The sequence below is a fragment of the Mytilus trossulus genome, chromosome 14 (assembly GCF_036588685.1).
Source record: "Mytilus trossulus isolate FHL-02 chromosome 14, PNRI_Mtr1.1.1.hap1, whole genome shotgun sequence".
NCBI lineage: Eukaryota > Metazoa > Mollusca > Bivalvia > Mytilida > Mytilidae > Mytilus > Mytilus trossulus.
In genome coordinates this window covers 55,290,481-55,306,477 of record NC_086386.1, presented here as the reverse complement: position 1 = coordinate 55,306,477, position 15,997 = coordinate 55,290,481, and the positions used below count along the sequence as shown (strand labels likewise).

The 15,997-nt window shown below is 30.5% G+C and overlaps 1 protein-coding gene across 6 annotated transcripts in view; it reads left to right on the top strand.

Moving 5' to 3' along the window:
• The window catches only part of LOC134696310 (CD109 antigen-like), a 53,855-nt gene that overhangs the window by 15,550 nt on the left and 22,308 nt on the right, over window positions 1-15,997 (top strand). For 3 of the 6 annotated variants that reach the window (XM_063558029.1, XM_063558028.1, XM_063558030.1), the window contains exons 13-17: window positions 225-287; window positions 1,006-1,197; window positions 2,276-2,425; window positions 2,759-2,869; window positions 3,807-3,861. In XM_063558029.1, coding sequence (XP_063414099.1) covers window positions 225-287; window positions 1,006-1,197; window positions 2,276-2,425; window positions 2,759-2,869; window positions 3,807-3,861 — 571 coding nt within the window. Of the gene's footprint in view, window positions 1-224; window positions 288-1,005; window positions 1,198-2,275; window positions 2,426-2,758; window positions 2,870-3,806; window positions 3,862-5,896; window positions 6,078-10,497; window positions 10,688-14,333; window positions 14,488-15,997 lie in introns of all 6 variants that reach the window. The other 3 variants (XM_063558034.1, XM_063558031.1, XM_063558033.1) reach the window with 3 other exon arrangements.

Sequence of the window (15,997 nt, the reverse complement as noted above, 5' to 3'; positions counted from 1 at the left end):
ATGTTAAATTGTTATAAGTGCTCGATGATATATCCATCGACTTTAGTTGTCTCTTTGGTAACCATATAAAATTTGCATTGTATGGTGTGATGGTATCAATAATCTATTTCAATGATTTCACATTTCTTTTGTAATTATGTTCACTCAATTAGCACATTATAATAAAATGCATTTTAGTGAGCTTTTATTGTATGCAACTCTTTATAAATTTAATATTATTTCAGGCTGGACAGACAATTTCAATTGATGTTAAGGCTACAGAAGCACCAGAAAAAGTCTTTTATCAGGTACTTTATTTATCTTATTTACACAAAGACAACTGAAGTGGTAACACGACTGAACTTTAAGGACATCCGGAAGATGGACACTAATTTTTCTTCTAACATGTATGATATGATTTTCGTTTGATTAATATGATTTCAAATGATTTGAAAAAAGACGTAAAACAAATAAGTGTGAATCATTTTGTAGTAAAAACGAACTGTTAACTTGTAACTTAACTGTAGTTGGTATATTACCATAATGTGTTTACCATATTTGTCTTTGTTCAATGTGCACTTTTGAAAAAAAAAATGTGCAGTATTTCTTCTAGTTGTAATAAAAGAAATATTTGGCATGAGTAATGTTGTATCCTGTCCTGACTAGTACTTTAGACAAACTTTCACTTGATACTTCATTGCATATAAGAAAATAACCATCACTGGAAATAAAGCATTTTAATATCCATCCCATTCGTTTCTGTTTACAATCTATAGTAACCATGTTACCTTACGTATTTTAAAACAGTTTTTTTGAAACACCAATAAATAAATATGAGTGCTTTAAAACACCAAAGATATATGTCTTTGACTCAGTCATTTTTTACTGCAATGAAATGTAGGTTTAATTTCCTGAAGCTTTTTAATTCAAGGGACTAATTTTTCGACCCTTTTTTTCGAATGCAACAGAATGTGACACATTATTATTTCGTGGTATATTACACTTGAATAAACCTTTTATTTTCAGATGATCTCCAAAGGAAACATAGTTAAGACAGGGGAAATACCAATGGGAGGTCTCAAACAAACAGAGTTTAAAATACTTATTACTCCTGAGATGGCTCCTAAAGCTCGTCTGATTATCAACTACGTCAGACCTGATGGTGAAATCGTTACTGATGGGGTGACATTTAGTGTTGACGGTATATTCAAAAATAAGGTAAGATTTATAATTTCGGGTACAATATTTTTTATAAGATGGTCTATTTAAATTTATTGTTCATGTCCTTTTTGTTAACACTTATGACTAGATATATAATGTTGAGGATAGGTGAAGGAAATTTCTTCTTAGGACTGGTTTTTTTTCGAAAATTCCTTTCAGACATAATCTACCTTCAAAGTTCCATCGACAATATACTGGGACGTATTCTCATGGCGTTCTCAGTTTGTCCATCTAATCAAAATTTATCTCAATGTTCTTTCATTATAAAGACGCTTTCAGTAGCAGCTAGTTGCTAATAGAGAGCACAAATAATGAAACGTCTCAATGTAGGATAATCAAAAAGCATTCGTTTTGCCGAATACTACGACATAGGTGGTATAAAAGATCAATTTTATTGTATACATACCAGACAATTAAAAAAAGGCATAACACAAAAACCAAACTCAAACTTGGTAAATTCATAACGGATTGGGTTAATAAAAAGTGACGAAGTCAAACGTAGATTAATCTAACAACTATATGAAAAAATGCGAGAAAAAAAACGTACCAAATAAAACTGTGTTAGTAATTTGTGATGGGAACATATGTTGCTGGTTTTGTTTCTATAATGCAAATGTTCGTACATTCGTGCACAATTTCCTTGAAATGATTTACAAACACTTAAAGCAGATGACAAATACCATATGAGTCTCATTCTAGATTCAAAGTATAAATTGATTGCATAAGGTAGCTTGTCGACTGCTAATGCATACACACATTATGTAATTAAACTAAACATATGGAAACACAATGACTTGTATTTGTAGATTTCTGTGTCATTTGGTCTCTTGTGGAGAGTTTTCTCGTTGGCGATGATTCGTCATCTTCTTATTCTAATATTAGTAATGTATCTTTCGTTTTGTAAATTTTATTCAACTCTAATCTGCTGCTTTCTTGATGGCGCTTTGATTAATAAAAAAACTATTGTATTGTATTGTATATAATGTTTCAGGTATCACTGAAATTAATAAAAGGTGATGGCACTTTGATTAATTTAAAAAAAAACTATTGTATTGTATTGTCCATAATGTTTCAGGTATCACTGAAATTCATGAAAGATGAAGTTTTACCCGGTTCCAATATGTTAGTAGACCTACAAGCTGATCCCAAGTCTCAAATTAATGTACTTGCTGTGGATAAAAGTGTTCTTCTCTTGAAAACAGGAAATGACATCAGCGAAGATCAGGTACTAATGATTTCTTCTGTAATGATAAACAAAGATCGCAACAACTTATTGATGTTTTACACATTTTGTTTGTATTTAACTTCATAAGAGGTTGGATACAAGTGTTTTAAATATATCTTTATGTATATATATCTTTTTTGTTATATATTTTTAAATATGAATGATTGTGTTCTGCATGAACTTAAAATTATTAAAATATATCTGAAATTTAGCATCGAAAGAGATATGCACCATGTAAACATAAAACAATCAGATCACCAACCTGTTTAAACCCATACTCAGATTGATTAAAGACGAACACCCTTTTTTAAATAAAATCTATATTTGTCTTAGATAACAAAGGAACTGCAGTCATATGATAACGCAGGAGGAGGATATTATCCATATTACGCTAGAATGTGGTATTGGCCAAGCACAGGCAGAGATGCTTCAGACGTGTTTGACGTAAGTAATCCCCTATATGAGTGTTTTGATTATGTGATTACCTGGTCGTTTTCATGGTGGTCATTTGATTACTAGACCAAATATTTTATGATTATATGATTATCTCGTTTAAAATATAGTTATTTGTTATGTGATCATATTGGCACAAAATATGTGAATATGTGATTACGTAGACACCCCTATGAGGGGTCTCGTAAGCCAACATGAATGCAATTTTAATAAGTATATTTACTACAAATGTATCCAAATGTTTTGGAAGCCCTGACAATAAATTCCATGAGTGGTGTAAACTTCCTATTGATACCAAATATGTTTCTCCCCCTTTCTCTCATTTGAATCAAACAAGATTTGTACCCAATAAAATTTGGTTGGTTTGGTCTTAAATATAGTTGTGATGTTTTCTGTTGTTAACGAGCAGAAATTGTTACAATTGAACAGGTTTTAGGAAGAAGAAAAATCAGTAAGAGGTTTATCCTACAGAACTATAGCAACAAAATCACTGGAAATTTACATTTTATTTCTAATCATAGTTATTTTTTTCTACATTATTGCTACTTTATATTCAGAAAATTTTCTTTATCATTTTCATATACACATGATAATTGTTATTTCAAGGGGTTATTTATTAAAAGTGCTTCATATTTTATCTTAGAATGCAGTATTTAAACAGGTAACAGATTCTTAATTTTGATTCTTTATATCATTATTCATGCACCATACATTATTTCACGGGCACCACACACCTTAAAACTTTACAACATACACCATTTAATACATACATTTTTCCATCGGAAGGGAAGATCGTTCCACATCGTTACAAATTATTGAAGTTATCTTTTAAACGTGACCTTTTAATATTATCTTTAAAATAAGGGTCTATTTGTTTAAACTCATTTATTTATATTTGTTTTTTTTAATTATTAAATATAATTTTTAGAATAATGGAATGACTGTCCTAACTGATGCTTTGTTGTATAATTATCAAGAACCTTGTAAGTATTTTCATACCTATATAGAAAAAGTACATACTAGTTAAATGTATTTAAACTGACACTGTGATACAATATTTTTTTCTCAAACACACGAGACAGTTACATATTAGAAAAATAAATGTCGATGGTAGAGAAACATCGTATTGCACGATGATAAGATTTTTACTCGATAGTCATACAATCGTAGCCTTTCGTTGCCATAGATCTAGAATACTACATGTCATTTATGTGTAATGTTATAAGATATGGATCCCTTAAATCGGGATTTCAAAATAGGAAATAGAAGACAAAAGAATGAACATTTTTCGTCACTATTGAATTTTAAGCGGCAAAGACCTAAGATTAAAAAAAAACTAGTTGATCAAAATAGAAACATAAACATGCCAGAAAAAGTATCAACCGACTAAAAATTAGAAACATTATGTTTTCTTGAATAAGATTGCTCTCATAAACACAAAACTCAGTAAGACGTTTCATCATCCTCATGCTGCTTTTAGCAAAAAAAAAAACCAATTTCCATTCAAATGTTTTCAAGTTTTATATTCCATCAAGTATGGAAAAGAAGAGAATAGATATAACAGTTTAGATGACCTTTTTGCAAGAAAATAAAATGGGAGGTGTTGACCATTTTGTAGTGCCTGTACAATCACTTTTCAAATTCTGATCAATGATCATGATTTGGTATCAATCATTTAAAATGGAGTCTTGCTTGAAGCTATTTTTTAAATGTTGTACATGTAAACTTAACAAAAATCGATTCGAGATATACATGGTCCAAAGTTATGACGTAGTTTAACTCCGCCACAATGTTTCTTACGTACCCATGGTGGCAATTTGTCAGTGGTTGTAATATATCATATTTTAATTTGTTTTATTTTGATCTTCAGAAAATATTGTATTGATTTTTTTTTACGTTGTTGTTGTAGAGTGTTATTTTTCTGTTCATCTGTTAGTCTTGTTTTCTAATTTTGCCATGAGAATGTCAGTATATCTTCAACCTATACTCTCGCTATCTCCAGCTGCTGTCATTTTTAGTGCTATACACTATTAGACATCACTGATGATAGTATATTAGCTCGATCTGTAAGAATGTTGAAACAAAATTGGGAAGAGTCTATAGAACCTCCTTAAGGCACATTTTTGTTATAATACTCTTTGACTATGGAATCACCAATAATTTACTATTTTAAGTGGGATGATTACCAAAACTTTCTTTTTTACCCTCTCAGATCAATTTGCAATGATCACATTTACATTCCTTATAGTTCAATTTGTTTAGTTCCTATCATCTCTTTAAAGTGTAATTTGCCGTGTATAGTTCAGTCGTGATTTTTAATATTTATTTCAAGCATGACTTTGAGCTAAGTTTTTTATTATGTTTTACTCATGCTGCATAATTGTTTTGGATAATCAGCTCTGACAATTAAGAGACGTATATACATCTCAAAATTATGTATTAATTTCTGCAAATAAATTAAAAACATCTTTGAACAATTTTTTATTCAGGCATTGGTTTATCATCTTGCATATAGTTACCCTTTTTCACTTGCACAACTGTTTCCTTTTTTTACTCGCACACAATACGCCTTCTTCATCACTTGCATGCAATTTTACTTCTCAGTTGCAACATTATTTTAAACTAAGATAAAACGGTGTAATATCTAACATTAGCAGATGAGCATGTAAACAAATAGTACATATATGTGTTGGTTTTTTTTGGCAATTTTCAAATCACATCGAAACTTTAATAACGTCAAAATCCACCAACAATATAGTACATATTACATATCCGGTACCAACGATCTGATATACTTGGATCGTGAAACTCCAAATGACTTGTTCAATCAACACTCTTATCGATCGTACGGTGGTTATTCTAGTAAACATTGAATTCACTTGGTTTGTATTGGGACATAAGTGTTCTCATCTAATATTTGTATTGGTAAAGATTGTATGCCTTTTGTAATCTTTCAACTGATGCAGGAATTGTATGATTTTATTCAAATTTATTGAAATACTTTTATATACATATTAGTCCGTCCTGTAATGTTACGAAGAGGTGGACCTATGCTGCAAGCTATGCCTATGATGGCTATGGCTAAAATGGCACCTGAAATGTCCGAAATGGGACGACCTTCCCCTAACAATCTCAAACCTGTGACAAAAGTTAGAAAACTTTTCCCAGAAACATGGCTTTGGCAAAATATCTCATCAGGGTAAGTTCCCCTGTGGTGGAAGATTTGAAGGTGTATTTGTTAACTGTCCAAACCTAACCATGATACGGTATTGTTCATCTCTGTTCTAAATCTCTACCAATGATTTGATAAAAGTTATTTGTTTGTTTTTATTTGAAATCTAAAATAACCTAACAGTACATTCTCCAAAACACGACACACTAGTTGGTTTTACTATTGACTGTTGGCTTCGTTTTGACTACAACATTCACATACAAGAATATTAAATTAAAAAAATAACATTTAAGGTAGTAAGATTCTTAAAGTAACATAGTTTGATTTTATTTTTAAAATTCGTCTTTTATGAAAAAAACAAGATATCATATTCTTCAGAATATTTAATACGAATCTGTAATTATTTCGGCAATGTTGAGTATTGCAGAGTAAACTTCCATCGAGCTGACGACCACTGTATCATGAATCGTCGTCATTAATTGAATGACACGAGAATAAATGGATCCAAATTAAAAGATAGATTTTTTTACTAAGTCACTTCATTGTAGAGAGTTTTGATGAAAAAGATGAACAATGTTTATTTAGCGATTGTGTGAAAACGATTTAATTCTGAACCTAATTCTTTAGAATACACCTAATTCACTTTAGTAGTGCTCAGAACTTAAAATAATTGAGTAGATATTAATTATATTTGCTTACATAGCTTTACTTTTTTTACATGTTTAAACAGATTTTATCAGTTTCACTATTTCTATAGTTAGTAGCTAGTGTAGCTAAGAATAAGACAATTTTTCCGTAATTTCGTGAGAGTTACAATCAGTTTCCAATTTCAATACCCAGATCAAAACAATAGTGTGTTTTGCTTTAAATAAAAGTTCAACTATTTTATATTCGCACTGTTGTTAATTAAGTTTGGAGTTCGTTCTTAACATATATTTATGAAAATGAACGCAACAGAAATTATATGAAACAAACATGTCTTTGAAATCCCCAGACCCCTTATTTGTCTTATTCTTATACAAAATCAATTGCATTGAGATGAGTAAAAGGTAAGTAGGAATTTTGAGAAATAGTTTAATTTGCTTGGATTATGACTTGAGTCAAACTGTAAGATATAGGTAAGTATTTCATTTCCACCATTTGATGCTGTCGGTTGAAATTAAATACATGGTCTCCAATAATTGTACAACCTTAATTTATTGTTCGACTCGGACGAATAAGATTAAAAAACAATAATATAAATATTTCCATATTTTGTCCTTTTTGGTGGTTGCAATGACAGGAGTTAGTAGTAAAACGTGTCAACATTGACATGCGTCTAGTCTAGTTTTAAAGCATACAATCATTTTTTTGCAGCGTACTAACTTGTATTTTCCAATGTAAAAGCACGTGCCCGCTGTGGAATAAATTTTAAAATCTATAATGCAGTCATATTTTATGTCAAGCATGTCAAAAGCATTATTTAATCTAATATGGGTCACAATTTCAAAACAAAAAAGTGATACGTAATAGTGCTAATACGTTATGATATAGTCATTGATATCAAATATGCAGATGGCAATTAAAACGCTGGTTTAACTTTCTTTTTTGGTGCAAATAAGAGATATAGAGAAAAGTTCACAAGATGTATGCACTCTAATGTGTATATTGTGTATACTTCTGACGTACAGGTTAAGAGCAAGGATATTTTTTTACTCACCAGGTGAAAAATCCAAAGGAAGACTCGTCATCTGTCGTTCGTCTGTTGTCATAAACTTAAAATCCGTGCTCTCCTCCGATACTACTGGCCAAATGATATTCATTTGTATCTCAATGTTTGCTTGGATAGGTCCAAATCAATCATTTACAAGATATATGTTTAGGGGCCAGCTGAAGGACGCCTCCGGGTGCGGGAATTTCTCGCTACATTGAAGACCTGTTGGTGACCTTCTGCTGTTATGTTTTTTTATTTGGTCGTGTTGTTGTCTCTTTGACACATTCCCCATTTCCATTCTCAATTTTATTTACAAAAATGCCAAAAAAATGATTGAAATAAAGGAATACAATAAATATCAAACTATTCTTTAACAAGGCTATCCATGCTCTCGAGAGCCTCTAATCAAATATATTTTGCTGACCATTTTAAATACTAGTAAACTTAATTAAAAAAAAAAGTGCATCGACCATTTTTTTTATATTCAAAAAGTAAACTACTACTCAACGCTGTGTTATTAATATATTGCATATACATTTCACCTACCATTTATAAAAAGAAATTCTCAAATACACCCTTCAAGACACGATGTTAATATTTAGGAATAACCTTAGTAGCGGTAACTAAATTGATAGTATGTTTGTCAATTCCAATTATTGATTTTAAATGACCTTTTACAAGAAAATATATTGGGAGGTGTTGAATAATTTGTACTGTCTGTACAATCCCTTTTCGAATTCTGATCAGTGATCATGATTTGGTATCAATGAGATGAATTTTGGTCTTGCTTGAAGGTTTTATTCAAATGATGTATGTGTAGAAATTAACAAAACTCGATTCGAACTCTACATGGTTCGAACGCTAAGCCGTAATTCTACTCAACCACAAGTTTCTTACATACCCAATCTGGAAAGTTGTCAGTGGTTGTTAGTATCATATTTTAATATGTTTTGTTTTGTTCTTTAGAAAAGTCTGGATTGATGACTTATCTTTATAATCTGTACGAAATGATATCAGTAAAATTACGAGGTCTAGAATAAAAAAAAAAAGAATATTTTTGAGGATTTAAATATAAAAATGAATAGAGGTAACACTCAGTCGTAAGTAAATTATGATAGCAACACGAACTGTGGCACATGTTGATTAGAATCAGATGGCGCCGGTTTTTAACGGGTTCATATTTGTCAGTCTTTTTCATGCCCCACCTACGATAGTAGAGGGGCATTATGTTTTCTAGTCTGTGCGTCCGTTCGTCCGTCCGTCCGTCCGTCTGTCCGACCGTCTTTTCATCCGTCTGTCCCGCTTCAGGTTTAAATTTTTGGTCAAGGTAGTTTTTGATGAAGTTGAAGTCCAATCGACTTCAAACTTGGTACACTTGTTTCCTATGATATGATCTTTCTAATGTTAATGCCAAATTAGAGATTTTACTCCAATGTCACGGCCCAATGAACATAGAAAATGATAGTGAGAGTGGGGCATTCGTGTACTGAGGACACATTCTTGTTTTAAAGTTGTTTTTGTAGAGTGTAATTTTACTGTTCATCTGTTAATCTTGTTTTTTTAATTTTGCCATTGGATTGTCAGTATAACTTTAACTTATTATTTCGCTATCTCCATCCGCTTTCATTTTTAGTGCTATACACTGTTAGATATTACTAATTATAATATATTTCCTCAATCTGTTAAAACGTTGAAACTTAATGGGAAAGAGTCCAGAAGATTAGATAGCATATTCTTAGAACCTGCTCAAGGCGTATTTTTGTTATAACACTCTTTGACTAAGAAATCACGGATAATTTACTTTCTTAAGATGGAAAACACAAACTTTTTACTTTTTACCATCGCAGACTAATTTTTAATGAGCACATTCATATATCTTATGGATCAATTTGTGTAGTTCTTATCCTCCCTTTAAAGTGTAGTTTACCGTGTATTGTTCAGTCGTAATTTTCAATATTTATATCAAACAAGACTTTTAGCTTATGTGTTATTATGTTTTACTCATTGATAACTATCTTGTATACACGAAATTATATACTATATTTTTCCTGCTGTAACAGAAACACTACTGTATACTTGTTTTTTTAAGCAACTCTGACAAATAAGAGACGTATATAAATCTAAAAATTATGTATAAGTTTCTGCAAATAAATCAAAAAACATCTTAGAACATTTTTTTATTCAGGCATTGGTTTATCATCCTGCATACAATTTTCCTTTTTCACTTGCACAACTGTGTCCTTTTTTACTTGCACACAATACTCTTTCTTCATCACTTGCATGCAATTTTCTTTCTCACCTCATTATTTGAAAACTTGCATCAAATGGTTTAATAATTAACATAATTTAGTAGATGAACTTGCAGAATATACAAGTTATGTATATATGTTTGTTTTTTTTCTTCTAAATTTCAAATAACATCAAAACTTTGTTGACATCAAAATCCACTAACAAAATACATGAAGTTGTACATATAATGTTGTGGCTACCAACAGTGTAAGCTATTATAGCTAGGTTTGTGGTACCCCACGTGACTTGATCAAGCAACAGTTCAATCGATCGTGCGGTAAATGAAGTTATACTAGTAAAAATAGGATTCTACTAGTTTTATTCTGGATATTGGTTTTCTTATTCAATATTTGTATTAGTAACGATTGTTTGCCTTTTGTAAACTTGCATCCGTTGTAGGATTTTTCAGATTTAAAAAAAAAATTATTATCCACATTGTTATACTTTTAAATATATATATATCAGTCCGTCCTATAATGTTGCGAAGAGGAGGAACTATGCTCGAAGCTATGCTCCAAGGAGGAGCGATGCCTATGGCTAATATGGCACCAGAAATGTCCGAATTGGGACGACCTGCCCCAAGCAATCTCAAACCTGTGACAAAAGTTAGAAAACTTTTCCCAGAAACTTGGCTATGGCAAAATATTTCATCAGGGTAAGTTCCCCTGTGGTGGAAGATTTGAAGGTGTTTTTGTTAACTGTTAAAACCTAATCATAATACTTTATTGTTCCTCTCTGTAATATACCTCTACCAATGATATGAGTAAAATTATGTTTTTTTTAAATATTTGATATTATAAATAACATAGGAGTACATACTCGGGGACACGACACAAAAGTTGATTTTACTTTTGACCTTTGTCTTCGTTTGATTCCGTTTTTCTATAACAATTAGATAAAAGAACGTGATTGTTTTAAACATATTTTTTAACATCTGTTTTAACTTTTTAAATACAGTATGCTTACCTTCGTAGCTGTTTTTCTAAAATCTTTTTTTTGTGCATTATTTGTAAATTGGCAATTTTGAAATACTCTTATTTTGTTTACCTTTTTTAAAAATAAAATTGGTAATTTTCACGATAAAACATAAACTTTAATATGTGGCTATGGATTTACCAAAAAAATTACTGTTTAAAATTCATATTAATTTTTTGATTACAAAATTGAAAAACAAGAAAATGAAATTTTAAATTCGCATACAAGAACATTTTATTTCAAAATTAATATTCAACATAGTAAGATTTTAAGAGTAACATAGTTTGATTTTGATTCAAAGTTCTTCTTGTATAAAAAAAAAAAAATCTGTTATTCAGCACAATATTTCATTCGAATTTGATATTATTTCGGCTAAAAAGTAAGAACTGCAGATTTAACTTACCTTGATCTGACGACCGCCGTATTGTGTAGTATCGTAATTACTTGAATGACACGAGAATAAATTGATCCAAATCAAAAGATTTTTCTATTAAGTTCATTTTATTGTAGAGAGTTGTGATAAAAGAGATGAACAATGTTTTTTTTTTAGCAATTAACGATTGAGTGAAAATTATTTAATTCTGAGATTAAATTTTTGAATAAACCTATATCATTTGAGTAGTGGCCAGAACCTAAAATAACTGAGAAGATTGTTAATTTCCATATTATTAAAATTTTATGGACATTTACAATTAATTATATTTGATTTGACATTTTTTTACATGTTTAAACAGATTATATCATTTTCACTATTACTATAGTTAGTAGCTAGTGTAGATAAGAATAAGACAATTTTTCCGTAATTTCATGAGAGTTACAATTAATTTCAAATTTCAATACCAAGATCAAAACAATGGTGTGTTTTGCTTTGAATAAAAATTCAACTATTTGATGTTCACACTTTTGAAAATTATGTTTGCAGTTCCTGCTTAACAGATACATACTGTACATACTGTATAGAATATGAAAGCAACAGAGATTATATGAAACAAAAATGTCTTTGAAATCTCAGGACCCTTTATTTGTCTTATTCTTATACAAAATCAATTGCATTCAGATGAGTAAAGGTAAGAAGAAACTCGGAGAAATAGTTAAATCTTGCTTGGATTTTGACTTGCGTCAAATTATTAGATATAGGTAAGTATTTCGTTTCGACCATTTAATATACTGTTCGAATCAGACGAATGAGATGATATATATGTAGTTCCATGTTTTGTCATTTTGAATGGCTACAATAAAAGGAATAAGTAGTAACACGCGTTAACATCGACATGCGTATAGTCTAGTGTTTAAGCCAAAAACTGATTTTTGCTCAGCGTACTTACTTGTAACTTTCAATGTAAAAGCAATTGCCCGCTGTGGAATAAATTTACAAATCTATACTGCAGTCGTTTATTGTGTCAAACATGTCAAAGTGGTTTTTAGTTAATCAAGTATGGGTCAAAATTTCAAAAACAAAAGTGATATAGTCATTGATATCAAATTTGCAGATTGCAATTCAAACGCTGGTTGAACCTTCTTTTTTGGTAGTAATAAGAGATAAAGTGAAGTGTTCACAAGAATTATACACACTTAGTGTATATTGTTTATACTTCTAACGTACAGGTTTAGTGAAAGGATTATTATTTTTACTCACACGGTGAACAATTCAAAAGAAGCCCTCGTCATCTGTCGTTCGTCTGTAGTCATAAACTTAAAAACCGTGCTCTCCTCCGATACTACTGGCCAAATGATATTCATGTTTATCTAAATGTTTGCCTGGATACCAAGTTGTTGTTGCTAAGCATAGACCATAGGGTACATAGCAGTATTCTCAAAAATGGAGCAAATACAGCAAATACAACTTGTTTATATGATCATGACAAAATCAATCATTTACAGAAAAGCAAAAATAACTGATTGAAATAAAGGAATACAATAAAATCAAACTATTCTTTAACAAGGCTATCCATGATATCGGGAGCCTCTAATCAAATATCATATGCTGACGATGTTAATGCTAGTAAACCTAATTTAAAAAAAAATTGCATTGACAATCTTTTTTTATATTCGAATAGATGGCAAATAAACTATTACTTAACCCTGTGTTATAAATGAACTTCAACTACTCTGTTATTATGTTCACATAGAAGTGCACATACATTTGACCTACCATTTATCAAAAAGAAATTCGCGAATACACGCTTGAAAACACGATGTTAATATTAAGGAAAAACCTTGTTTGTGGTAACAAAGTAGATAGTGTGTTTGTCAATTCCAATTATTGATTTTAGTTTGTAAACAAGATTTGTTTTCTATCGATAGATTTATGATTTTTAAACAGCGGTATACTACTGGTGGCCTCATTGGCCCTAAGATAAGAGAACCCTTTTTATTTTACTCCCTTAGGATAGAAAACGTTTAAAATGTTAGTGTAGATTTAACTGAAAGAGCATTTATCTGTTTTAAAACCATTTATTATATTTAATTTTTAGTTATGCTAACTACCTTTGATACAAGAAGTTATTCTTCAATACAAGTGTTTTAAAAAACCGATATATCACTTTCAACTTTGTTTTGACAATTTGTTTGAAGATTATGAATAACTTAAACAGAAAAAAAAGATTCAGCTAAATCAAATATTGCATAATAATAAGACAATTGTATTACACAGCCCATCATTGTATTTTCTTCTTTTTCAAGACAACGCATCTCGTCGTCGTCGTTTAAGAAAACCTAAAGGTTCATGGAGACGCTATAAAATGCAGCGACCATTTAAAGAGCGAATATTTGCAAAAAAATCAATGAAATCTGCAAGACTAACCCAACCATTGCAAAGCACATTGAAAAAGATAACAAAAGTTAGAAAAATATTCCCAGAAACCTGGTTGTGGAAGGATTTTTTAATAGGGTAATCGTTTTAAAGCATTTGCTATGTTCCGAATGGCTGAAAGTATTAAAATATAAGGATCTAACATCATGAGTTTACGGCTGCTAAAAAAAATCTGAATTAAATTCTACTTATTTGCAGTAACATTTTTGTAATTGCTACTTGCTAAATGCTTAATTCAAACTAATCACGTTTGAGTGCATAATACTTGGTGCCAGATTCAAATATCTTTAAAACCATAGCTTACAAAAGCCTTTGTTATGCAACATGATATAGCATTCATTTGCTAATTAACGCTTGCTAGAAGCTGCTCGTTTGTTAATTTGCTATCAAACACAACACTTCTTTCTACTCTTTAATTTATCTTTATACCTATCCCTCTTCGTCTTTGTTGTATTTTGTTTATATAAACTGTCTTATCCCAGTCGATAAATTCATTTCAATAATTATGCTTTAGTCCGGCCTATGCCAGTAATGATGATGGACAGTCCAGTTGCTTTTAGTGGTATGGGTGGTGTACCGGGTCCACCATCCCCAAATGGTTTAAAACCTGTTACAAGAGTCAGAAAGATTTTCCCGGAAACATGGATGTGGTTGAATAAAACACTGCCGTGAGTTTTATATTATTAAAAATGCAGATGTTTGCTAGTTGATCCAAAAATGTAAAACCAGCTGTCAAAAAGGTCATTTTGATGTTTGTTCTAAATCACGTTCTTTGTAACATTTATATTACAAATGTATTAACTTGTTTGAAACATTACAATTACGGATTAAAAATAATTCTCAATATTCTATTTTTATTCAAAATTTTATAAGCACAATAATAAAGTGATCATCTGCCGACAACACATCTTTTTGACGTATAATTTGATACGAAACAATTGTTTTTTCACTTGTTGGTTGTGTTCGAATTCTATTCAATTTCATATTCATACTTTTGTGATTTTTAATTACTAATTGAATACAACTTCGACTTAATGTGTTTGAAACGAAAATAAATGATACTGGCTTATTTGATGGTCATTAACATTTTTGGACCAACGGCATCCACACCTATTTACTATGATAAGAGATAGAAAGAAAGTTCGTTGTGTTTGCATGCTTGTGTGGTTAGAAGCGCTTGTTCATACAACACATGCCTTATATTATAGCAATTTCTGCGGGGTTTTGCTTGTATCTATTTTTCATTTGTTTACATATATATGCATGTATTGAGACTGTGTTCAGCATTGTTATCCTTATTTCTTTTACTAGTATATAGAAACATACTATACATATTAAAATCAATGGCATTAAAAATACATGGTCTATATTGTTCATTCTATATACTATAAATTATTTTCATGTGCATATGGAAATGTTTTTCTTTCATTATTCAGTCTCTTTTATTTACTTGCATATCAAAATGGCATTTGACTGCTGATTTATTTTGTTATTGTCTCGTGGCTACCCTTATTATGCTCTGATAATATTTAACAAGTAAATGATATCAATATAAACTTGTGCTTACAATTTTTGACGGTACGGTTCGTGCTAGAATTATTTCCCCGAGGGTATTACCAGCCCAGTAGTCAGCACTTTTTGTGCTGACATGAATTATCATTGATATGGTTAAATATATAAATTAACTGTTCACAAAATTTAGAATTTTGAAAAACTAAGGTTTTTCTACCTCATGCATAGATGGTCTTAGCTGGATTTGGCAAAACTTTTAGGAATTTTGGTTCCTAACTGCTCTCCAACTTCGTACTTTATTTGGCCTTTTTAACTTTTTTGGATTTTAGCGTCATTGATGAGTCTTTTGTAGACGAAACGCGTTTAGCGTATATACAAAATTTAGTCCTGGGTATCTTTAATCTGTTCATTTAAACGATGATGTCTAAAAGATTCGTTTGCAACCAAAATTTAAAAATAAATGCACATTAAATTTGATTTAAAAAAGAATTCAAATAACAACAATCATTAATATGAATGACTAGTATTGCTAACATTTACTGCGTTTGATCTCTAATGGATAGTTGGCAATGACAAACATACAGCATCTCCTTATTAAAATACAGTAAAACCTATTTTTGGTTTGGTTTTGATGCATTAAAACACATTACTTTATTCGAATATTCG